General features: G+C 35.6%; 1 protein-coding gene across 1 annotated transcript; it reads right to left on the reverse strand.

Annotated features, from left to right (window-relative positions):
- Positions 1 to 1,257: 1,257 nt before the first annotated feature.
- LOC145788398 (retinal guanylyl cyclase 2-like) lies at positions 1,258 to 14,892 on the reverse strand. Its single transcript, XM_082600166.1, has 16 exons — positions 14,773 to 14,892; positions 14,191 to 14,268; positions 13,221 to 13,397; positions 12,796 to 12,958; positions 12,507 to 12,604; positions 11,560 to 11,651; positions 11,258 to 11,350; positions 7,780 to 7,959; positions 6,936 to 7,059; positions 6,162 to 6,278; positions 5,805 to 5,931; positions 5,169 to 5,267; positions 3,955 to 4,049; positions 3,653 to 3,805; positions 2,263 to 2,324; positions 1,258 to 1,528 (listed from the first exon to the last, which is right to left on the reverse strand). The coding sequence occupies exons 1-16, from the start codon at positions 14,890 to 14,892 to the stop codon at positions 1,258 to 1,260; spliced, it is 2,049 nt and encodes a 682-aa protein (XP_082456292.1).
- Between the last annotated feature and the right edge of the window lie 12,562 nt (positions 14,893 to 27,454).

Genomic DNA, 27,454 nt, shown 5'->3' on the forward strand with positions numbered 1-27,454 from the left:
GGGCAAAGACATATTGTAACTAAAACACAGCAAAATGTCAGGTGAACACTTTCAGATGCTTGTGTTTCTTCGTGGAAATTCAAAATAAAACTTGTTTGTTTCGAGTGGTTTATACCGTGTAAATGTTTGGCACCTAGCAAACAAAATTAGTTTACCCTAGTGTATGCGCTGACGCTGACGCCGCCAATTTTTTTACAAGTTGCGTTGACGCATACGGCGTATGTTTTTTCGAACGTTTGCGTTTACGCTGACGTCGTCAATATGTTTTGTATGCGCGTACATCACTGCAAGACGAACGCGAAGGGTTTTTTTTCTGTCAAAAACACTTGAAACATTTTTTTTATTTGTCCAACTATTTTAGAGAAATTTTAATTGTTTGTAAAATATTTTAGGCTATTAAAATTAAAATCTTTGTGTTTCAAAATAGTCGCACAAAGCTTCCCGAACAAAATATTTAAACACCAACGGCTCACGAATGGCAAATATTCTTGTTCGTACCGCTATGAAGAGCAAAGCCTATAGTAGCCTATCCTATGTGGTCCCAAGGCTACAGGCTACTAGAGAACATCCTAATTAGTCTGTTGTTATTGCAACGATTCATTGTTAGTAGGAATTGTATGCTATTGCTTTATTATAAGACTCAGTGACAAGGCCGTTGAGAGGATAATTTATGCCCGGTAGGCTACCATTGAGATCGTCGGGCCCCAATTCAGGATTCTTATTGAAAAAATACACTAAAGAATATCCAAAGAATACGGTGGTTTTTTCAAACTCCCAGGCCTCTTGGAAAGGTTTTTAGCCCCTGAAATCATGCCCGGCTCGGGTCCAAAAGTACTCCTTTGACCACCCCTGTCAACGCTTAGGCCTATGCTCAGTGATAGAATAAAATATTTGTCAAAGCCCGGATTCGTATGCCTGTGGTTCTCTAATAATATGGTAGCTTATCTTGCAATTTCCATCTCCCTGTGGGTTATGCTATAGGCCTACTGGGTCCGATGCTAGTTTCTACGTTGAGGAACTTTCTTAAACCTTTAAATTGACAATAAACATGCGCAAAAATAAATAGTTAATCAGCAAAAGTATAAAATGTGTATAACAACTATAGGATTCCAAAGCAATAAATTGCCTGTCACCGCCGTTCTGTTCCACACTTCTTCTACTGGCACTAACGCTTGCTCAACAGTTTACAACCATCAATCGTTGAACCAGATTCAAAACCGATTTCCTTAGGTTTCAACTTGCCTACTTGATAGTTTTTCAGGAGATCGTGTTTACGGAAGGACAGGGTGCAACCGATGTATTTTTTCCAAAATGTAAACTAGATTTTCGGCGATTTGAGATCTTTGTTGGCTGCTTCTGTGAATTGCTTTCTTGGCAGGAGAGATTTTGTTGCCGTTTTACTTCTGATGGAACTCTGCTCGATAATGGAGGAGCAAACACAAGAGGAGTAGATACAACAAATGAAGATCCACTTCTAGAAAAACTGTTTGATGTTGAAGATGATTGACGTCGAGTTGATGCAGATGCTCTGCATCCAAAAAAGTAACAAAATTAATTTCTTTTCTGTAAGGAGATTTTAAAATTTTATGTGCAAGAAATGTTTGCGTTAACTTCTCAATATTTCAGTAATAAGTTTTCACAAACAAATACAAAAAACCCTTTAGCCTATAATCTTTCTTTGATGTTTAATAGCAAACTCTTTTGTGTTTGATAGTTAGCCTTTCATGCCAGCTTTAAATGATGCTGTTAAATAAATAATTCGTTGATAACAAAGTTTTCTGAAGCTTAAAAAAAATAAGATTTAAATGATGACAGAAACGCTCAAACTAAAACTTTTGCATAAAATCACGTTCGCGAGCCATTTGTGATTTTATGCATATTGCATAGCCACTACCATACTGAGATTAAATTTTGTTTCAGATAATCTGAGCTTTTCCAATGGAAAATGTGCATTCAATTCAGTTGACAAGGTTTTTTTTAATTAACAAGAAAATTTTGGTGTAGCTTATTCGCCTGAAAAAGCTCCGAAAAAACAAAATTTATTGAACCGCCACCGTACAGTACCGGTAATTACCAAATAGACAGCAAATCACTGTGTAATAGGCCTACAAGGCTTATTGTTTTCATCTTAGCAACATTTATACACGCTGCGTGCGTGCATTTAGATTGGCTGCGTTTTCTGATTTCTTTCCTTGAGTGATTGCTTTCTCCAAGCGCATTGTCGGTTTAAGCTTCTTAGTTATTCAAGATAACGCATGTTACCTTTGAGAGAGCGTATTTGTATTGCCGGCCATCGTTGTGTTTGTCTGGATCACCTCCCTACTCTGTAAGTGCAACATATGTTTATGATGGGATTGCATTTTACATAACAATGCAACAATAGGCTACAGGTTTATTTCTGCGACGAAAACGCTTTTGATTGTTATAGCTCAGCGCTTCGGCTTTATTCTTTTGTCAATATTAAATACAGTTATCATTCAACAAAAACCGTAACAGGCTAAAATTAGGATCTTCAGAAGGTTCTTATTCAAACACAATCTTTTATCAATATAAATAGAACTGGTACAATCTTAATTTAAAAGGTTAACAAATAGACGCAAAAAAGCTTTTTTTAACTTTTTAGCTAATAGTGTAGAAAATTGTTGTAGGCCCAACTCCAATGCCATGTTGGACGATGATTTGTATTTCGTAAGCTATGTCGTAAAACCAAAATTACTTTAAACTATTTCTAAAGCATTTGGGTTTCATTTCTACTAGCAAACAAAAGTAAGCTACGTAGGCTATTAATGCATAGATCACACGATCTAAAAAATCTGGTTCGGCTCTTGGAGTGTGCGCTTGAGTAACGCATTTCAAGACTGCTCTCCATTCAGCGGCATCACAAACAACTTACACTTCAAACAACTATTAAAACTTTACTTTGTCAATCCCAGTAACCGGGCTTGCGTCAGTGCTTCAAAGCCTCTACAAGTGTGCGAAGCTACCAGGAATAACCTATCAAAGGCTTTGTCAGACCAAGAACAAAGTTTCAAAAACCAAACCAAAATGAAGTCAGTAAAATACGCCACAAACATTAGTTAAGCGGAAAATTTAGAAGGCATTCAGTTCTCTGGGCATTCAGTTCAAAACATGGTAAGTTGTTTACAGCAACATGCTTAGGTTTTCTTCAGGTAACTAGTTTAAACAAGATCCTTGAAGAAGTCAGTCGATTCTGACGGACTAAACGTTGGATTGAATGGGGATTATCGCTTGCGACACCTCTTGATCGTTTGGCTTACGGTACTTTACATCAGAAGAGCGTATCATGATTTAAACAAGTTATTTTTTTAACGATGTGCTTTGTCCTGATTAATTACTTAGGCTAGCGCTAAAGTTGTTTTCATATTTGCTTCTAAACGTAGAAGCTAGCCTATATCTATTTTTAGATACTTGCAGAATGAAAGTAAAGACGTCAAAATACGAATTATTCTTTACATTTTTTTACATCTTTTTATTTTTAATAATTAATAAAGGACACGTTTCAGCAAAATATGAGTAAAAGCATTTGTAATGGGAACTTTTTTTTTAATGGGAACACGCCGGCCGGCCATCTTTTACACTATTTCTGTGGGTTGATGTTGTCGGCTTATTTCTAAATAAGATATAATTTTACCATTGTGGAATTGTTTGATGATTTGTTGCCTTCTTGCTTCGAAGTTCCCGCGTTCAAACCATGAGTTGGTTCATGCAACTTTCCGGGATCAGGAAGAGGTTTGTTGAAACCCTCCAATCCAAGAAGCCACCAAGTGGTCATGGCTCCACGGCCCTTTTCAATAATAATAAAATTGCAGCGATTGGCTAATGCTTTATTTTAAAGTATTTTAACCTGCGGAAAATCTATCACATTTTATGACTCTTAAACAGGTCTAAGTTTATTTTCACATGTAGCTTTTGTGTCAGTTGAAAAAGAATTACCTTCAGTTCAATTTTTCCTCTTTCTTGTAAATTAAATTTCCTAGAACTTTTATCAAGAAGCGATTTGGTGTCGGAGCTCACATGTATTCTGCTTGCTGAAATAAAGAATATATCGCTTACATGTAGGCAACAGCTCAGGTAATTCTTGAATTGTTTAATTTGTAAGTAGCCTACACTTATTACTGCACACAGTAGCGGATCTAAGAAGGCACTTGGAAACGGAACCTTCTAAACCGGAAAAAAATGAGTTTTTTCTAGTTTTGAAAAGATTTCTTGCTTGTTTTGCTCGTTCAATCACATTTTGTTAACCTAATCGGCGGAAGAGGTAGATATAACAGTAGTGGATACAAGAAGTAGAATTTGTTTTATGTGTTCCGTAAAAACTAAATATATACAAGTGTAATATTCCTACGTAACACGTTATCAACTTACCAATGTTAATAAATGTGTAAGGTAAAATGTTCTGTATACATTAGGCCAGAGGTCACCAAACTACGGCCCGCGGCTGGAACCGCCCGCCACGTGCTGCGGAAATAACAGCTGCACTGCAACTGTTGAGAAAAAAAGTTACCAAACTTTTTGTGAAGGACTGACGTTGCTGTTTATCATTAGACCACCACAAATGGGGACAGCCTAGGCCAAATTTGGAAAGATGTAATGTTTTTTCAAGAGCACGATGCCCCTGTATAGTGTAGCACAGCAGGGGATAACTTTTCCAGCAACCTTTTGATTTTCAACACAACTTTGCTATTCCACCGCTGACTTTATTATTTATTGTGCTCAATTCAAGTCAATGGAGATTCTAAATAGTTATAGCCTATATCTTTTCGCAATTTGCATCCGGCCCGCAGCTGTTAATCTCGCAGCAATCCGGCCCTCAGTGAAAAAAGTTTGGTGACCCCTGCTTAAGCTATAAGGAAAGATAGGAAAACCTCGGACACATTTTTGAAATTTCATTAGAAGACTAGGCTATACAGCACTACAAAAAATACGGCAGCCTATACAAAACTTTCTTAGCAATATGATTGATTAATTTGAAATCTTTTCATGGCCATGAAAAAGTTGATTTAGGCCAAATTCTTTTATCTTAAACTGAAACTATCAACTCCAACATTTAGGGAAATCTAGGTTTTGATTTAATGAATTTGATTCAATACAATGTGAGCATCTTTCCTAATTTTTAACAAACATAGATAAAAACTTAGGCTACTCACGAACTCCTGTTGTTTCCAATCGTGAAGCAGTGTTTATGGTGTCTCCGAACAAACAGTATCTAGGCATGGTCAGCCCAACTACACCAGCGACGGCCGATCCTGTTTTTCAACACAACTATTAGCTGCAGAACCAATGTGCCAATGAAGTGCCAACGAAGTGCTCATTTGTTGCTTTTCCAATTTCACCAAGCATTTGTAGTTATGTTATTTCAGAAATCGGTTAGCTGGACCTCAACTGCTGGGCTGCATAACAGAATGTTAGCCATATAGTTCAACATTCGTAAAGCGCCTGTGTAACGGTCCAGGAGTGACCGCAGTCCAATAGCCTATACTTGGAGTAATTTCAGGCTAATAAGATTTACAATCTTTTCTTCTTTTCTGCTATCTATAAATACTTCACCACATTTAGGTTAACTTTATTCTGACGACAAGCTCTTTAACAGAGTCATTTTAAAAGTTGAGCATTATGTTTTTTAAGTTATTCAGGTTCAGTAGACAGTTTGCTTTGTAATATAGGCCTCAGGAACGTTTTAATTCAACGGTCAAACACATGAATAGAACACCGGTTATGTTTAATCTGCTTTTTATCTATTCAAAGTAGGCTTTTTGTGTGAGCGAAACATAGATTAAGTATACCGGAATGTATCCCGATCCTGATGCGCAAAGTGATGTGAGGAAGATGGCGTATCTTGAAGGTGGTTGTTGCGCTCATAATGTCAAGAGCCATTATCGCTGCTTCTTCAGCATGTCTATCTCCAATCACCTAACGCAAGATCGATACATATCTTATTCATCAAATAATAACATAGACCTATCCTACTGCTTCTTATCTCACGTGACATGAACAAACCAAAATAACGACCATTGAACAGTTTACTTTAGAATCAGAACCTATCATTGTGGTTCAATGGAAAACGTGCAAACATTAAAACGGGTTTTATAAAATGGATTTTATAGTAAAATTAAACAAAACTTGAAACCAATTTGCTGAACCTTTGGTATTCCTGACGAAACCATGTATGCGTCTCCAATAGTCTCTACTTTGTATACCTCGTGGTTTTCGATAATTGCGTCAAAGCAAGTATACAAGTCATTCAGAAAATCAACCACCTTTGAATGAAGAAAACTATTAAGCCAAGAAAAGTTTTTTGTCTTAATGTGACAAACTTCTTACCAAAGATAGATAATATTATAGGCATACTTTCTACTTAGCCTACAACTGTATAGTTAAGCTGATAAATGATCAATGTTGGTGTGGTAATTGTGACGAAAATCTTAAATCATAGATGTGGGTTGACAGTAGAATGTTCAACGTTCGGCCTATGCTTTGGTGCTTTACTGTATAATTAAATTTGCTACTCAGAATAATTTGTTTATAATTTCTTGAGTTCTTTGCGCTTATTCATGCATAAACTACGTAACTTAACAGTAATTTCACAGAACTTGCTATAGAAACGTGAAATTTTAGTTGGGGAAGAGGCTATATAATCTGCACTGTACACATTGTCACAGATTTATTTCAATACGTGATCGCTATTGGGACTTACCAGGGACAAACGTTTTAAAATTTGTTTAATTTTTTGATAATAATTAATCTGTTAGTTTATTGCGGTACGGTAGCCTACCCATAAAAGTATCCAAATATCACTTAGCTACTCAAGAATGCGCTTTACGGTAATGTTTTTAGCCTAAATTCTATTCCTTTAGAGTTTAGAATAATTAATTTGAAGTTTAGCCTACAGAAAAACGTCGTTTATTGTGTGTGACCTGTAATGGTGTACTTGAGTGAGCTATCGTTGTGAAACCACAAATATCACTGAAATATATTGTGCAGCATTCGAAGGTCTCTGGTAAAATTGGTTTATTGGCAATAAGCAGCTTGGCAACTGACCTGCAAAATATGATACATGAACAGTGCTGTACAGGTCAGCTAAGCATGTAAATTTCCAATGCAAACTAAATACTTAGTTTATTTTACTTTCCACGTAATGTTAGGCTACCTTGGTTACCAAGCGAAAGTGTAGCCTATCTGTGTATCATCCCAGAGTAAAGATGCTTAGCCGGGCTACATTAAACGTTACTATACTATAACAAGAATACGATCTTTGGTTTCGTTTGTCTGTTCGTCCAGGCGCACCCAAGAATCCAATATATGTCTGACGCTAAGCAATAAGCATACGAATGATACGATGAGATGAATCTTACAGCAGAAACTACTTCCACTTCTTCAGGTCATAGGCTAATTACAACATCGTGACATGAGGTTCTGAATTAGCTTTGGTTTTACCTATTGTCACAGATGTTCACAGAACTTTAAGATCATTGGCATGAAGAATGTGCCTTTTGCAAGTTAGGCTACATTGAAAGGTAAACACACTTTGATAGTTTTGTCTAATTCATATTTTCTACAGAAAAATGAAACCAATCGCTGCTTGCCTTGTTTGTTTCCTCTGTGAGCGTCAATCTACAGTAGCTTTTATGTTATAGGATGTTAGTATTGTACGCCTATATGCCACGAAAGCAAGTGACTTAGAGTTAGACGAGCGGAGAAGCATCACAGCCTGCATATATTTGGCTATGATTAGAGTTAGACGTTAGATTTTTTACTTACGGAGGTAACATTTTCATCAATAGAGTTTCACTTTTTCTTTTTTCTTCCCGAAGTTCAACTGTCCTAGTGTTAACCAGTTCCTCAAGGTGAGTACTGTAGTCCTGTAACTGCTGCATCATATTCTCCACTATGTTGTGTGACTTTCCTTTATTTAGTTCCTTGATCACAGATTGGATTGCACTGAAACGCATGATAGGCGATATTCAAATTATTAAACTTCTTCAATTTTGTTTGCTGTGACTTCTATATAAATTTAGGCCTATAATCTCAATTAATAGGTCAGAAAAAAAATCTTACTACGGTACTACTACTAGGTCTTCAAACATACGTAACTAATAAATACACTTGCTTGATATTGTGATCATTGACATACCTGAGGGCATAGCTCAAAAATTGAAAAAAGCAAGGCATTTTAAAGCGAATACTTTCATTAATTTTCACAATTGATGATGATAAGTCGTGTTCAAAATTTTTAACCTCTTAAACTCCCAACATAAAAAATCAAGTTTCCCTTTGAAAAATCTAATGATACAATCGCTTTTTTAGATGTTGAAATAGAAATTACACACAATTCTTTTCACACCTGGATTTGACGAAAACCTACTCACACAGGCTTGCTTTTAAATTATAACGCTCTGTGCCATAACAAGTAAGTTAGAACCTGATTTAGGGGAAGACGGGGCAAAGCGGGACACTTTTTGTAAAAACGTAATTTCAGCAACAGTGACGGTTGGATTTAGTTAATTTCTTTTTTAATCGAAAGCCTTAGTTGGTCACAGGGGCGGATCTACCGGGTGGGCTTGATTGGTATAGGCCCACCCAGATTGACAGTGGGCCCACCCAAAATCAGATTCATGAAAAAAATATTAATGTTTAACACTAGAACAACCAAGTGGTACTGAATTGTCTGTGGCATCACTATTTCACACTGAAAGCTACATAATGCAACTTTCCCCGAGGATTCGAAGGGTGACTTTGCTGACGTGCTCAAACTGACAGAAGAACTGATGGTAAAATATGAGATAACTAACTGGGACGTGATTGCTTCTCGTGAACACAAGCTGCCTTCGAAGTTTCACAAGTCTGTTGTCACCACAACGCTGGGAAAACGTCGGCTGCCAAGAGCAATGAGGATTTAAGGGCGCTGTGGAACTGTATTCTAGGCAGATAACGGAGTTGAACTGCCGCTTTATGGACGACATGTATGGATTAATGAGAGCAGCGGCCGCTTTCGCACCTGGATCTGCCACTTTTGGCGAAAAAAAGATTCTAAATGGTCTGTGTGCACTGTGCACTGCATGGCATTGAGATCGCAGATGCTGAACATGCTGTATTCATTCAACACATAAGACGAAAAATTGATCGGGAAAACTTTCCTACATTAATGGAAGTACTGGACAGCTGCCCTGTTGAAATTTTCCCGAACATGAACAGTGTTTTAAGGACCATCATAACACTGCCTTCCACGTCCTGCAGCGCTGAGAGATTTTTCTCCGCAACAAACAGGATCCAAATGCGCTTGAGATCATCCATGCTGACTGGACGCCTTAACAATTTGACACTTTACAATCACTAATTATTGGTGGTTGGTCAATTCTTGGTCGTTGGTTTGAATCTTCATCCTCGGCTTACTCAGTCTGAGAATGCAGATTCAAACCAACAGTAGTTGTTTTTCAATCTCAGTGGCGAACCCTTTTTATTCAATGAAGTAGTGTGCCTGCCTCTGCACACTAGTGTGTATGAATGTGTAGTTTGATTTACTGTGATGGGGTGGTGGCTGACTAGATGACTGCTTATGGTCTTTCGCTACCATCCTGATTGCGCCATAATCTAATCAACAGTTGTACAATGCATTGTTTTGACAATTACATTTTACTCTGATTATATGTTAATATATGGCGCTGTTAAAACAAAATAAATTGACTTGACTTGACTTGTCTTTTGAAAGACAACTCATTGACAGTTCAGATTATGATGACATAATCAACTTTTTTAACATTTAACTGAGGAGACTCCGCCTTGTGTAGAAGCTCCGGTAACACTAAGTTTTTGTATGCTGGCCAGCCGTGGCATTATTGGTGAAGGCCCACCAAGATATTTCCTAGGCCCACCCATAAATTACGTTCTGAATCCGCCACTGGTTGGTCAGTATATTTGGTTCGAAGATCAAGAGGAATTTTTTTACTGTTATAGTACAAATCAAAAAAGATTTTTTTTTTAAATGTCCCGCTTGGCCCAGCCGTGGGGCTAGCTGAACTTGTAAAACAGAAAATTTTAAGTGACATTCATCTTGTATATAAAACGTTTAATGTGCACCAATATTTTTAACTGAAGTCGCCTATCCCCTTTGCTCTTTCTTCGAATGTTATCTATAAATTTAGTTGTTTGCGTGACGCAAACCAGACATACATTGGTATGTCAACCAGAATTTGTTGACGAGGGCTGTGGAACACCTAAACCATGGACTTCTAAATAGTAGCATCTGGACTGGAAACGCAGTGACCAACAAAAGGCCAAACAGTTGGTACAACAGTTGGCCAACAGTGGGCCAACAGGGTTAGTTACTTGGCTGTTGGCCCACTGTTGGCCAACTGTTGTACCAACTGTTTGGCCTTTTGTTGGTCACTGCGTTTCCAGTCCAGATGCTACTATTTAGAAGTCCATGCCTAAACACAGATTTAACAACCAAGAGTGCAGTTAAAGAGCGCATCGCCTCTTGTGTAACGTGCACTGACAATGCTTCGATCAATCAATTCAAAATCATCTCTCGAGGCAGATCTGAACACAAGACCAAGATCATGAAAGCCTCAAGAATCAAACGTAATAATTCGTCTCTCAACAGGCAATTATTTTCCTGTGGCTCGTTTTTCGTTCTGTGTGTGTTCTAATTGTTGTCATGTTTTTGCATTTTACATTTCATATTATCTGTTTTCCGCAGTATTATTTACTCGTAATCATTCTTGAATCACTTGTTGAGCTTGTATTTATCAGTTCGGAATGTCGTTACGGTTATATAGTGCATAGTCAAATTTAACTTATAATTTTCATTTTAAGATCGAATTTTCATTTTAAGATCGAAATTCTGCCTACTGCAGATTTGTATTTCCTAATGAGGATACAAGTACGTGTCACAAGACGTATTTCCTGATGAGGACCAAGAGTTTTTTTTTTAATTATGTTAGCCTATATTTTTTGTGTGTAATACATTATATTACACCCGTTAAAGTTGCTTTGGAATTTTTCAGATTCAGTTCCATTTACTTTCCGCCCCATCATGGATTGCATAAGATATTCTATATATATATATGAAAATCGCACTGTATCCACAAACACGCTGTGGTTTCTTTATGTTTTTATGCCCCTTGAATAGGTTCCGGGCCCTAAAGTTATCCTGGGCTCGGGTCCAAAAGTATCTCCTGGACCCCCCGTCAACGCTTCTTTGTTTATGGATGTAAGTGTTACTTAAAGAGAAACCAACCAGAATGTCAATCGTATCTCGGGATCCTGCTGCCAGCATTGCTTCATGATTTGTAGAATTTCCGAGGGCGCAGAGTCATTGGGAACTATTGGTCTGAAACACAATATCAACAAATACATTGAGTTAGAAATCAGGGGAGGAGAGTTTCCGAAGAATTTTTTTGCAAGTGATCTTCAGCAAATCTTTCACCAAACTTTCTAACGATTAGCAAGATTTTAGTTCAAAATTGACGTCAAATCACTAAACTAAATCGTAATCATTGGTTTGTTTTGATAGGATTTAAGACAAGCTATTACCGGTACCTCAATGTTTCTGGCGAACTTTTAAGTTTTTCTATCACTTCTTCTGGAGTAAGGTTGTTCCCTGAGTATGGTCCTTCTCTTTGGATCACTTCCTTAACAATCAAGTGCAAATCAATTCAAATTTTACTGTCCAGAAAATTGCTAAATTTTTTTGCTAAGACCGAATCAAATGAATCTTTGTTCCAAACGTAAAATCTGCCGCACGATCCTCAATCAGGTTAATTTATGTTTTGGCAGATGGCAGGATAAGATGTGGATTATATTTCTCCATAGCTGAGTGTACTAAAAATTGACATTCCGTTGCTGAAAGACATTTGTTGATTGGATAGTCTTAATTCCTGGCGTGGAGGCTACACTAGTATGGTTAGCGAAACGCAATGGTTTAGGTTTAGCGTTAGTATGGTTTAGTTTAGCGTTAGTATGGTTTAGCGTTAGCGAAAACGCTTGCTAAAGCGTTAGCGAAAACGCTAGTATGGTTTAGCGAAACGCAATGCTTGCTATTCTATAGCATAGTGAGTTCTCAGCCTTGTGTTGAATACCAGGCTGATCACTTCTTCATGGATTAAGTCCGATTCCTATACGTGACCAAGTGGTAGTGTAGAAAAAACTGTATTATATACCAGATTTGGTAGAAACATTGGGTTTACTGTATGATGCTGATTAGCAGTATGGCCTTGGCTTATGATAAAGCTACAACTCGTGATCAATACTTGACCGAAAGTTTGTGACGTCCAGCATTGAATTTGTGCTTGGCTAAGAAGTGGTATATGTACAATTGAACCCGACGTGAACAAAATCCTTCGGACAGACAATATTTATGCAATTGGGTGACCTTATAGCACTAAAATTACAACTAATATACTCAACTTGAAAACAACTGTATTGCGACAACGGGCAGATTTCTTTATGGAGCATATGTCTTTATAGATATACTGTGGACTACCAACCTGACAGATGATGGCGAAACTGAAGGAATCTCCTTTTTGACTTCCCATTTGTAATAGAATGGGATCGTTTAATAACTCAGGTGCCGTCCAAAGTAAATCTGTTGTGCAGAACTGTTGAAGCAACACAAACTATAGACGAACACAGAAAGGACGACGTAAATTATCTGATTAAAAATGTTTTCTTAAAGTATAAACTAAAATGCCCAACCAAGACAAGGGTCGTTTAGCATACTAAAGTGAAATTAAATTTCAAGACAAGTTTTCAAGACACCCAAGCTTCTTAGATCACCTTTGGGTGTATCTGTTATTCTCGACTTCACTCCAACAACTCCCATCATTTGGTTTACGCCATAGTCAGTGATTTTCAGTACGAACCGACCATCGACCACACAGTTTCTGGACTTGAGACGACCGTGGCAGTGAATAGGTGTTGAGTGTAGGTATTTCATTCCCTAGAAAGTGATGTTAGTATTTGATAGTTTGATCCATAATTTTATTTAGACTATATTATTCAGAATTGCATCACTCTTACGTAAATTTCAAGATTTCAATAATACTTTTGAATTTTAACTTTTATTATTATAATCCTAATTATAATAATCAATCATGCTTTTATCAATTCATGCAATTAACCAATTAAGTGACATAAGATACAATCTGATATTTGTCGGACAATCTTACTAAATTTTTATTCTGTTTGTTTATTCCACTCACCCTCACTAAATCGTAGAGAAGAGATATCTTAAAAGTCCAGTTAAGCTCGCAATTTTTGTTCTTTAAAAGTTCATCTAAACTTTTTCTTATTGCATACTCCATTACCATAAAGTGATATCCTTCATTTGTAAAGAGTCCACGAAACTCGCAAAGGTTTTCATGGCGGAGTTCTCGAAGCTACCAATGCGAAAAGTGTTTATATGAAGCAGTGGCATGGCATATTTGATTTGGGGTCCCATTAAAATGAATGTGACCCTCATTACTAGTCAAATAATTTGTAAGTTTACTTGTAAGAACAGAAGGAAAAAAAACTATACAATTATGTCCTAACGTTTAGAATGGTAGATTACGTTCCGTAAGCTTTTTAACTGAGTAATTAGGATACTTGCTAAACAAAGATAGGTCTAAATTAACCCAAAAATAAATTTCTCTTACAGCAACAATCACATTTTGTCTAGAACTTTCTCAAGTAATGAATTCGACAAGAAGTTTTCAAATTCGTATTGGATAAAAAATGCAAAATTTGACAAAATCATTCTTTCCAGCCTTTGTCTTTACAAGTAACCTATTTTTTTTCCTTGGCATGACTTTGCCAAATGTCGTCAATTAACGACAAGTTATTTTGTTATAACTTTTTTTGTGAGTGCTGCCATAGTTTGCATTTTTAATATCACTTTTTCAATAAAAACTCGAGAAGTGTTGTAAGTTACGTAAGCTACAGTATAACCTCCTAAACATTAAGATTCAAGATCGTGTGCTACATAATATACACCAAAGTATTCGACTATGTTTTAATTTACTTAAACAGATAGGAAACAAAGCAATAAAGGTTAAAGTAAACCAAAGACAGCAGCTGATGAGAGATTCTGCAACTAACAGTGAGGAGAGTTACTGTATAAGCAGAGTTACCAGTAGCCTATTTGCTGAATTGTTGTCTGAAGATAATAAAAAGACTGACGCACAATCTGACCTGACGCAACGCATCGCGGGTGACACCTTTGAAGTCTTTTAGTTCGGAACTTAACGATTTCAAAAACACATAGTCTCCCTAAAAAAAAAATTACACAACAATACTGCCGCTTCGCAATGTAGCCTACATAAAACTTTAAATCGTGATGGAGACATTTTAGAAGTTAATTAACAAGAAAGGGATCTTCACTAATTAATTATACTGTAGGCTTATGTCTATCCACAAGCACGGAAGATATGCATGGGTTTACTTAATAGGCTAAATATTAATACTATCAACACTACAAAAAAGTGTTCAACGTCAAGCAAAAAAGTGCAAGCAGAGGGAATTACACTATATCGAACACAATAATTAATTGCTCACCTAAAAACTTTGAAGATTCTTATTCAAAGAGAATTACCTAAATATTGGGTGATAGTGCATAACTATTACCCAATAGTTCTTATTTTATTAGAACGAAAATGTTCTGAAAATCTTAATATGTTAAATTTGTATGTATTTACATGTAGCTTAAGTATTTAGGTAGTTTTCGGTGCAATGTTTGACATGAGTTAACTTTGGTAGCATATGCTGAGGACATACTTTCAAAATTCCAAGTTTTTCTTTCGTATCTTCTTCTTTTCCTTCCAAAAACGTCACAAAACTTCCGATCCGGGATTCGTAATGTCGACCAGAAAAGTTATTCCTTGAAAATTGTTTCATAATTTTGTTGTTAAGCTGTTGCAATCAACTTTAGAGTACCAATAGCCGTTAAATTGTGTACGGTACTTGTTTTAATATTTACACCAATGCAATTGATACAACAGTTTTATTCTAAACGTCAAAGTAACATAAACTTTGATTTACAAACCTGTAGTACAGCAACCTATGTGAACATATTCCCGTTACTTACATAAAAATTTCGTTCACTTCTATTACTTTTATAAGCAATTTTTCTTCTAACAAAATAGTTTGTAGGCTTATTTCGCCCACAACACTTTGCATGTAGCACATAACATGGTTTTTCACCATTCACAGCTTCCCTCAGATGACACAACGGGTTATGACATTACATTACCAATCGAAGATTAGAAAATGACATTTATTTTTAAAAAAAATCTTAGCAATTAAAACAATTACAAAATATCCTTCTGGTTTTTTATTTTATTCTTGATCTATCAAGTTTGACCATGTCTTACTTTGCAAATGATGAAGCTGTTTTTACATCAGCGATGGAGAGAAAAAGTTTGTTTGGTCCAATTAGCAAAGCACGCCATTCTTTTCTTTTTCTGTAGAAACGACAAACATGCTGTCATTCAACACAAAAAACATTGCGAGATTTAGAGTTATCAGGTAAATGAAAGATAAAAATATGGATATATGGATGTAACAAAAGAACGATAAAGAAGAAGAAGAAGAACAAGAAGAAGAAGAACAAGAAGAAAAAGAAGAAGAAGTAGATATTGTCACAAAAAGAAACTACAAAAGAATAATAGCCCCATACAAACACAATGGTATGTAACATCAAAGCTATCATAAAAATGTTAATGGAAGTAGTGATGACATTTAAACTCTTTTGTTTAAACGTTCTGTAGCAGTTTTGGTGCCGACCAAATAGACTATCTTGTTCATCCCATAGACCTAGATAAGACTGGAATGGAATTGATTGAATCCATGACAGAAAGTGGAGCCTTGCGACCAGTGATGGGCATTATCGGTGATAATTTATCGGCGATAATTATCGGCGATAAATTTTTATCGCTTATCGTTATCGCTCAATTATTTTTTCAGTTATCGTTTATCGTTATCGCCAAAGGCAATATTTGATTATCGCCGATAATTAATCGCCGATAAATTTTATTTCGGATCAATACACAAGTGGAAAGACCATGAAAAGTAATATTTTTACTAGCCATCTAGTTAATGAAACCAAAATTGAAACCAATTCTTCTTCAGTGCCTGAAGTGTGTGTGCACAGGTCGTTGTCAGGGGAGGGGGCACGCTCCCCTGCAGCGACGGCCCTGACAACACAATAATTTTTAGAGTTGCAAATTGCAATGCAATGAAATGCATGCAACAAGTCTCTTGTTGTTTTGCTGCAATCAGCAATCGCGAGGGAATTATACAATTAAAATGTAAGCGCACAGGCGGGACAACTTCCTTTGAAGCGAAGCGAAAGAAATTGGCAAGTGGTTTGTGAAAGTGTCGCAATACGAGGCCGCTTTTAGGAAACATGGTCTTTCGCGCCACCTCACGATCAACTATTTTGTTCTTGTGTTTTCTTTTTTCGTTGGAAGTGTTAGTTTTTAGTAATTGTCGTAAAAAAATACAATCTCTCTCGTCAAAACATGAAACTTACTGTTTTAAGCGCATTAAATCTTTAGATGAGTAGATTAACAAAAATTGCAAGAACTTGCCTTGAGACGTGCGGTTACGTCACAAACTCAGTTTAAAAGACAAAATTCACACACAATAACAACACAAGATCGGTTATAGACTGTAAGATCGATTTTTTTCTAGCTTGGCGATATAACTTTAATCCAAAAATAATAACCAAATGCGTAAGTGCCATTTAACTTAAAAAGTTCACCCATTTGTGCCGAAAGTGAAAGTAGGGCCTACTTAAAAAAAATTTCGGAAAATTTAAATATTGCATAATTATGACCTAAAAAACATATCACAATTATTTTTTTCCTAATTGTGTTTGTACTTTTTGAAAAAAAAGCCGTCCTATATATAAGACGCTAGGAAAATCCGTTATCAAACTTCACAAGTTTCTTGTGCGTAATGCTTAAGCGGTATTACATTTTACTTATCACTCAAAGTGATATATGGGAAATGTCTTGTTCATGTCTTGTCATGTCATTATTGTCATCAAGCATTTTATTGAAATGAAAGTTCAAAAAATATGAAGATGAAAATTAGTAAAGTAACACAACATCACTGAAACAAGTCATTGCGGAATATGATATTGCTTGAAGCATTTGACATGCAGGCCGACATCACAGTTTTTGCATCTTGTAGTAGTTTTTGCATGACAATAGGCGCATCGAGTTGCGCGGAAAAATTATGCTAAATACACTATAACCTTTCTCATTTACCTATGCAACATAGCCTACCTCAATCATATATTTTTATTCCCACTAATACAGTGCCTATATACTGTATTGTAATTCTTATCTCAACAACTCAGCGTTCTGCCATTGCTTTAATGGTAGTGTTCACAAAGAAAAAAAAAAAAAATTATCTGAAATTATCAGTAAATTACGATAATTATGTTATTGTTCTTAAACAAACACGACTAATTTGACAAGCTTGATGGATTTCACAGTATGCACATTTTTACTACCAATAACGCATAAGATTACTGATAAATTTTCAAGCATTTTGCGTTTTTTGAAATTTTTTCAATCATTGCTGGCTTTGCTGTAAACAGCCCTTTAAGCAGAAAGCAAAATACAAATAAGTTTGGAATTTTTTATGGTATTTTCATTTTGATAAAAGCATCCAACTGGTATCTAAAAATATAATTATAAGCACGGCGGTTACCTCAGTGGTTTGATTCTGGATCAAGAGGTTGAAGATTCGATAGCCTACCTACTGCCGCTGTTGCGATTCTATTCATGCATAACTACAAAAAGTTTTGTCCCTTTACAGTATATTATGTTCGATTTTTCGTCATGTTGATGAAAACAGTTCGTGCTGCATGGGATTGGACAGCGCTAATCAAAAAAAAAAAAATTATCGTTATCGGATATTATCGGCGATAATTTATCGTTTATTGTTATCGTTTAACTTTTTTTTGATTTATCGTTTATCGTTATCGCTTTAGGCATTTTTCGTTTAACGATTATCGTTACCGCTTAACTGAAAAATGAGTTATCGCGCCCAACACTGCTTGCGACTCATAACAATACATTTAAATAAGTTAGCTGTACATTATCGTGACTGCTAAAATACAACTCGATGATCAAAGTTTTTGCCAGTTTAGTTATAGCTTATTACAAAATTGACATAAGCTTTTGTAGGTTATTGAATTATTCTTGTGCTCCTCCACGGTTTGCAAGTTTCAAAAATTACCTGACAGCCACGACCACAATGTAGCTGAATAGACAAGTGAATACTGATGATGATATCACCAATATTAAGTCTCTGATATGAAAATGACGACGTTCAGCGGGGCAAGATGCAGAATGTTTTTTTTGGCACCAATCATTGGGAGGTTGACCATAGGAAGACCAAACTACTGACTTCATTTCGGAAATCTGAAATGACATATACAGTGCACTTCATGAATATGGCTACTACCCAGACAACCACTTTATCTGCTCAAGACCTGGTAAAGATCTGGACAAGATATAGTGGTTGTCTGGGTATACGTTATTAATTATGTAAATGTGAGAGTGTAGCGAACAGTCATTAAACTATATTAAAAAGTTACAATTTGTCCACTATTAGGTAATTGGATTAACCCTGATAAATATACTATCAAAACATTACTTTAGAGTAACTTCATAGCACCCACATGACGCTGAGGAGCTAGGTCGATAAGCAAACGGAGCTATGGCAAATACCAAGTAATTATATGATACTGTATATACTTCTCTTACCATTAGTCTAGCTTTGTTTTTACATTAGATTGCAAGCAAGCGATCATCACTATTCACGAGTTAATACTCATGAAATTTTATTGATCTCATCAGAAATTGTTGCTAGATAATCATTGGTAGAACTATTAGTAGCCTACATATATTTATCTTACTTATGGCACGAATACAAGCTGACTTTGGCGTAAAAGCTACTGCAGACCAGATCACTCTTATAACTCCTAAGGCATTGAGGCCTGCTTTGACGTCAAAAAGACCGATTTTATGCATTCTCACTGCACAGCCGTCTCATTATTCACAAAAATCTTATCCCGTTCAATTCTGATAAGGTAAATAATTGGCCAAAATTACCAAGTTGATACTCTCCAAACTGTCACTATCTTTACAGTATATTTTTTGACAGAATCCTTTGGATCCCATTGAAGCTGCAGCACCTACTGTACTGCCACCAGATTTATAGAAAGGTAGACCATGCCTTGCGAGTTGTGATCGGATGTCTGTGACCAATTTTTTTGGGCGATCTACCCAATCATACAGGCATCCATTCCACTGAATGTTGTCACAAATAATTCAAATCATGTACTTCCCATTGAGGCAAGTGGTCACCATTTCACGCGTGATAAATAACAAAACTTATCGAAAAATTGGATTGTTCAGAAATAAAAAGGTTTCAAACAAAGACAAGTCTTCCAATATTCTGTATGTGCATGGTAAACTGACAATGAACGTAGGTCAAAAGAAAATGAAGTTGAAAGAAAGCATGTTATATTTTGAATTCGGAAAAACGAATGAGAGAAAAGTAGAATATTTTTCAATGTGTGTTCTTATAGATGGCTTCTCCCATGCACAAACTGAAACATCCCAAAATGCATTTTATACATTTTACCGTTGGCGCACTTAGACTACTTTTAATACAACAACAGATTATGGATCTATTGCCATTGCTAATAAACACAAGCTAAGGCACGATATAGATTTACTTTGTAGTGGTCAGTCCAATTTGATCCATTTGTTCCTGTGTTGATCATCATTGACTGCACCAGCTTATTCTTGCCATCTAAATTCATTTCAAATTCAGTAATAAACAACAAAACTGTTTTTTGAATGTTGATAGGCTATGTGGTTTCCATATTATGTTCTTCTGAACATTATTATTCCACAAATCAGTGCTATCAAAAATATTATTTTGATTATACAGTTGTGTATAAATATACTGTACATCAAATGCAGTTACTATTCACTAAAGCAGTGGTTCTCAATCTTGGGGTGTCATTTATAATACTCTTGGGTGCCGCGAGCTATTTCTCATATTCAGTTTTATCTGTCTTCAAATGGTTAGCTGGATCATTTCTGTTTACAAAATTTTCATGTACGGTTGTTTTTGTTGCATCATTCAAGGCAGTGTATTTCGACCTTTCTTGAGCCTCGGATCACTTTATGCATTGAAGTAATCTTGCGGAACACCAGACGAAATTTATAATGATGCAATAAAATAAAAAACAACAACTATTTATTCGCTTTTTTTCAATGCGATATCTGGGCCTGTTTGGATGAACATAAACTTGATATTTGGGCAGGAATTGCAGAAAGACAAACGCAAAACTCTTGTGATTTTCATTTTTGATGGGTGTTCCATGAGACACCCATCGAACTAATAAACTTCTTGCGTAACACCTGACGATCTTTCACGAACAATGGTGCATCGCGGAACACCGGTTGACAAATCACTGATTAAAGGACACTTATTTTTGATTATACTGAATGTAAAGTTTTGTGATTACATATACTTAGTGCGGCACTCTTCTGCTATATTGTAGTGGCTAAGTGATGTCAATGTATGTACAAGTTGTGCTGATTATATGGATCGTAGTTCAGTGTGTAGGTGAATGTTGTGCATGGAAAGGTTTTTACCCATTTTGTCTGCTAAGTGAAGAACAGTAGGCTATATTAAGTTTCACACTGACTTCGAAATAAGTTAACTTTACTTTGTTTAAATCAACTAATGAGTAAAAAAGTATCCGTAACTTCTCAAGTACATGTAGCTCCAGTGCTCCACACAAAGTGAAGATTGCATGACTTTTGTCTTTTTTATTTCTTTAAAATGTCTAAAAAGACATTGTTACCTACAGACAGTGGCCAATGTTTCGATCTTACGAATTTCTTCAGTGTATTGAAATGAAAGTTAAGAGTTGTCTTGAAGTTTCCGATGAGATGATGGTTTCCAAGAGTGATTAATAAGCCCAATGAGAATTGATTTAATTTTTAATTTCAGAACTCATTTTTCTTTTTTCTTTTCTGTTCGCGCAACTTTAGAGAAAAGACTTCAGACTTCAGCGAAACGTAATTTTCCCGCCAATTAGAAGGCGTGATTTTTTTGAGAAACGTTGTGCTAAGAAATGATTTGCATTTGTTAAAAATAAAAACTTAAGACAAAGACAGGAATTTTTCTCTGAGCTTGTATCCTCTATGGATCCTTCTCTTGTACCATGGGCCAATCCTATAGATGTTTGCTTGTACACCTCTTATTTTCTTAGAATTTTACTTTTTTATTGTTAAAATGCCGTTTCAAAGTGGCATTCAATCTCCAAATAAAATTAAAGTGTTACTATTATTAGTTTATGTTGATTTCTGAAGATTTTATTATGAATTGCATTTCCTAAGGGCACGTACAACAAGTGAACTAGCCTACTTTTCGCCACTCTGCATTTAAGCTGATAGTCAAGCAGAGAAGCCATAAATACCACTTTTTTAAATCCTTGGCACGACACGGTTAAGGTTTGTTTCAATAACTTGCTGCATTCGAGGTGAAATTTCGTTGGTCTGCCTTGGAGCGCTACAAAATAATTTTCTCTTAATAATGGTGCAGAAAGCCTAAAAGGTTGGGAACCACTGTACTAAAGAGTAAAAACTCTCTGATGATCCCAATAAGGGTGAAACAGCCTGTTAAGGTTTTTAGTGAATAATATCTGTGCTCGATGTAATTCGCTCTGCTTGGCTTTTTTGTTGGTAGTGAGCACTTTTTGGAGTATTAATAGTATTCATTATTTCATATAAATATACATATGCAAGCAAGTATGAAACCTGTCTGTATAACGTCCATCACTGCGTAATTAAATTGACGTCTTCGAGTAAGATGTTCGAATACCATTTCTCCCGAAAATCCTTTTTGTGTTTTATTGGTAAATATCCTGCATGTATAGAAAAAGTAAAAATATAAAAAATTGCTGTTTGATCCCACAAAACAATTTAATCAGACCAAAAATCAAAGTTTTGTCATTGATTTGTGTTACTGAACTAACAGTGATTGAAATAGTTCATTTTGAATTATTGTTGTTTATTTCATGCTGCAAACATACGAAACGAAATAACACCACTATGGTGCGAAAGTGGCGGTGACATGGCACAGCGCTTAGAGTGTTGGATCTGTTGGCTTCAATAATGCAATCCTGGTTTGACTTCCAGCATAAGTTGATAGTTATTAAACACCGATCACCTATTACTAGGGTGTAATAAATTGGGGTGGCGTAGTTGCTAAAGGAAGGGCAGCCGAGACAAAGAAACTGGCCACTCTACTCTCGTTAGCGTCGAAGGCTTAGTGGTAGTGAGAACCTTCTCATTCCCCGAAGCTCATTAACTGAGTGTGGGACCAACTTTACCTTTAGTGCCAAAGTAATGTCAAACTTGTGGTGTTTCCACTGAAAAGTGGTTTTAAATGTTTGTGGTTATACGTGACAACTAAGTGAACTCTTACTAAAAATATATTTCTATTTGCTTCGTGAAAACTAAAACAGATCATACTGAATGATAATAGTTGTTGAACTAAAATGAGAATTTTTCAGCAGCTTACTTCAAACAAATACTGGTTATTATTATTATGCTATAATTGTCATCTCATTAAATTTCTTCCTTGTTCATGTATTGAAGAGATAGATGAACAATTTACCCTACCAACTAGTCTATATGCTAAAAGTTACGCAAAGGCTGCAGCATCAATACAAATATAGCTACTCACGTGGAAGTTCTTTTTGTTGAATTTGACTCCATAGAAACCTTGGCAATGGCAACATATATTGCATCAAGTAAATAAGCCAATCTAGCTGGATCTATTCCAGATTTAGAATTTCTTTTTAATAGAAAAGCATACTTTTGCAGAAAAGACTGAGTCAGATATGGCGTAATCACGAGAACGTTCTCGAGAGTCTGGTATTTTTTCGAATTTTTTGCCATTGGTGAGTTTTCAATTGCTTCAAAATCGTTAGTTTTGTTTTCGGGGATAGATCTTCTAAGGAAATATTTCTGAAATGTGTTGTTTTCATGTAATTTAGTTGAAGGATCTCTTTCATTTGTTTTTGCAGTTTGGTTGGTGGAAAAGCGAGGTAGCCGCGGTACTTTCCTTTTTGAGGACAGTGCCTCACCATGTTGGAAATGAAAGCTTCTTTTTTTGATTTCCTTATCCCGAAAAAATGGGAAATCCTGACAGTAAACCAATGTGTTGTTATATATCCCAAACTCGTCCAATATAAAGTAAGACATTCTTTTCGCTTTATCCACATTAGCATCATATCCATTTTGTAGCAGTTTCATTGTGATGTTGGCATGATTCTGATGCAAATTGAAACCATGCGGTAAACACAAAATCACAGCTGAAACAAAAGGTAAAATTATATTGAATAAAAACTGCACATATGACTCAAATTAATGGTAGCAGAGTCAAGTAAATGAGATACTAGACTAATGCAAGGTCTGTATACACTTGTTTACTCAGTTGAAGGTCACGTTTTTGGTCACGTTATTTAAGACATGAGATATTGCTTAATCAAACCTTTATTAAATGATTTGAAGATTTAATTTTTATTTAAATATTTCTATGTTTTTTGTAATTTTTTTGTCTATTTATGTAGTAAAAAATTCCAACAGTTTAATTGTTATTTTGATAACGATCCACTTGGCATCTTATAGTTTCAATACTATCAAATTAATGTGAAGTCAACAATGTTTTGTTAAAACATTTTTTTTTTACTTGGTTAGGCCATTGTTTGAAGACGTAGGCCTACAGTAGTACTACTTTTTCTGTAGTTATCATCACAAGACTATGCTTTAATTTTGTTACCAACTTACCTGACACATCCAACTCAAATAAGGAATCCCATACGTCATGATAAAGTGTTTCTTTCCAACCTCCCTCTGGAGTCCTCTCCATCAAGATGCGTTTGTAGAACTTGAGAGAAAAGTAGGGATTTGCTAGCAGATATTTCTCCACCTGGTTGCAAAGTTCTTCTGACTGCGTAGAAAGAGAAATTTGTAATATTGCAAGCCTGCGCCATTGATAATGTTGTAGAAGGAATAAAGTAGCCTCGGAGAGACTGGACGATGAAGGCAACACTGAAAAGAAGTTATGTCTAATTTCTATAGTCGGCTTGTGTATAAAGCAGCCCCATGTTATGATAGGAACATCCCACGTCGATACAATGTCTTCTATAACTGTACATAAACGTTGCACACTCTTTGCTTCAGTTGGATAAAATCCATACACTACTGCATTGCATTGGTGTCTGTTGATACGAAGTATATCTACAGTTTCGCTTAAACTGTCGCTGATACCAATTGGAAGTTTTCTTAAAGTTGTTATGACTTCAACATCTGGATATTTGTACTTGAAGAAAAGATTTGCTGTCTTGAAAAGAGATTCAAAGTCAACAATAGTTTTTTCTTGATTTTCTTCCACGACCCAGTTTGATGCTTCTGTCTCTTCATCTGTCTGTAAAGCAGACCTAGATCTTTGCTGCCAGGATGATGGTTCATTCTCATCATCTGTTTGTGTCAGCATGCATACAACCTTTTCTTTGCTTTCTGACGATTTGGAGAACACAACAAATACAATCCAACTAACAATAAAAACATGATTATTGAATAACTTCATTGAAATGAACTAATTGTCTGACTTTTCAAAACATACGATGCAAGCTCTAATCACATGCCAAGGTCTGTATAGCGACTTGCAAAGCAACCTGATTTGCGTTTCATGAAGATTTTTTCATACCTAAAAGCACTTTGTTTGTGAGCAATGCAGTAACACAGTGCAAAACACGGATTTAATCGGGTAATGACGACGGTCGTTTTACTGAGCAGATTGCATGTTAATCCTAGCATGGATTGTTCAACTTGAAGAGTAAGACTGTTTCTTTTTGATAAATTTAATCTTTTCATCCGACGTAAAAACGACGTTGAAATTGTTGGCTTTCAATTAAAATCCAAGAACAGAATTTCACTAAGCTAAGCCATGGAATCGACTTTACAAATTGCATGTCTGAAAGAAACCTCTCCTTCAATGCATTGATTGATTATAGCTCAGCTATATGAAAAGCAATATTTCAATTCCAGCAAGCCCGTTATGCTGGTTATTTTTTTAGCATTAACCCAAACAGCAAAATCCGTCATTTTTACATGGATTTAACGTATGCATATGTTGAATCAATGTAAAAATGATGGATTTTTCTGTCTGGGAACATATACACATTGCTAACAAGAGAAGCACAATGCTAGAACAAAGAAAAGAGTTAAGAAAACTGAGATTTGTTAATTAAACTGATTAGGTTGCAAAACCAATATATGCAGTAGTGTCGAGATAGGGGTTTTAGGGGCACTTCAGAATCAGACCATGCTGATTTCAGAATCCTTTCAGGAGGCTCGAAAAACTAGAAAAATCTGGAATATCTTTTCTTTCAGAAAGCTTTTTTTTCTTGGTGGAAAACTGACTCATTCCTTGAAGAACTTGTAGTTTCTTTCTGTGAATAAACGTTTTGTTCTTTTTTAGAGGTGTCTTGCGTAGGGGGGCAGGCCTCTTATTGGCACTGGGCTCAAATCATATTATGCTAGATTAAAAAAATAGCCTAACATCTTTTTTGCATTTGCAATTTTAACTAATTTATGCTTTCAAACATTTTTCACCACTAGCTTCTAATCAAGAGAAGTCTTTGAAATTTTTTCCATTGACCGATTGGTGTCGTCATTACTCCATAAAAAACGCGCTTTTTGTAAGAGTTAAATAAACTTATTGAGGATAGAGAAATAAAACAAAGTAACTTCAGCAGGTTTAACATGATGTATTACATACACAAATATAACATAATTAAAATAAACTCAAACGTTTTCGACACGTACATGTGTCCTCATCAGGAATTACATAATACTCGTTCAGTTTGTGCTTTTCAGTCTGGAGTGTCGTTAGTATACAATTACAGTTATAATGCAAAGTCAAATTTACCTTACCATTTTCATTTTATTTATATTGCAGATATGTAATTCCTGATGAGGACACATGTAGGCTACGTGTCGAAAACGTTTGAGTTTATTTTAATTATGTTATATTTGTGTATGTAATACATCATGTTAAACCCGCTGAAGTTACTTTGTTTTATTTCTCTATGGTTCAACAAAGCAAACTCTCTACCACAGCTTTATTATTGAGGATATTATACAAAGGTTAAACTAGAAAAAAATCTAGAATGATTTTTGCACCATTTTTTCTATGTCGTGGTTTGTAAGTTGGTCGTAGGCAAAACAAAAGGATTTTATACCTTGGAAATAATAGCAGCTTCTTATCACTTGTGAATGTAAAACATTTCGGGCATCCACATATTTGGTAGCCTAATTCTTATTTTTGGTTAAGTAACGAATTAGGCTTTTGACGCAAAAGTTTGACGTGATAGATCTGTTTAGATTGCTTTCGCTTTGCGGCTAAGTTTTAACAGTTCGATTGATTACTGTATGTTAAAGATGCTGTTCTTAACAAGAAAACTCTCTTCTGATCGAGTAAAAATTATTTTATTTGCAATAAAAACATAAGCCGTTCACTAATTTTTTACACTCCTTTCTAACCTGATAATTTTTCAACTAATTGTGCAAAGTGTGTATTTTCTAAACAAAGAAAACAACAGAACTTGATAACTCCAACATACAAATATTGCTTTTACGATGACCTGAGAACATGTAAAGCGCAAAAATCACGTAATGAACACTGAATATGAAATAGAATGCTTGAAAATGCCTCAAAAAAGTTAAAAAACAACATTTATAAGTTAAACAAAAGTCACGGTAAAATATCTGAATCCAAACCAAGGCCAAAATATGTTCGTATTATGATACAAACAACACAATGTAAACCCACTGCCAACGATATTTTGTTTAGATATAGTTTGCGTGAAATGACAACGCATTTTCTGCAAGCTGATTGAACGAGACTTTCAGGTGATCGAGTCCTTATGAATTGGATTTAAATAGGCTACAGTATGTTTGAATCTGTGTTTGCAAGAAATATGATTTTGTTTTGGGTTACTAATTCTACCCAAAGATGGTAAGTAATCAACTATCACTCTTGGAAAAAGTGAGAAGGTTTATTGAGTTGTAAAAAGTGGTATTTTGATGATTAAAGAGCTTTGCGATATTACAGTACGATAAATGTTACCTCTTTAGGGGGTGTCTTGTGAAATTCCAGTTTACTTTCAATGCTGGATTGTTATTTCCTGCTGCCAATGCATTAGGCAACGAAAAAAAGCAATGTTACGAATTGGCCCAAAATCAAAATTAAATTGCACAAAAAAACTCACTCTGCGTTGCAATTATCAGTTAGATCCAGAATAACGATACGCCAATTTTTATTCATATATTTTACACTAAAA

This window comes from Aplidium turbinatum, chromosome 2 (assembly GCF_918807975.1).
Source record: "Aplidium turbinatum chromosome 2, kaAplTurb1.1, whole genome shotgun sequence".
Lineage (NCBI taxonomy): Eukaryota > Metazoa > Chordata > Ascidiacea > Aplousobranchia > Polyclinidae > Aplidium > Aplidium turbinatum.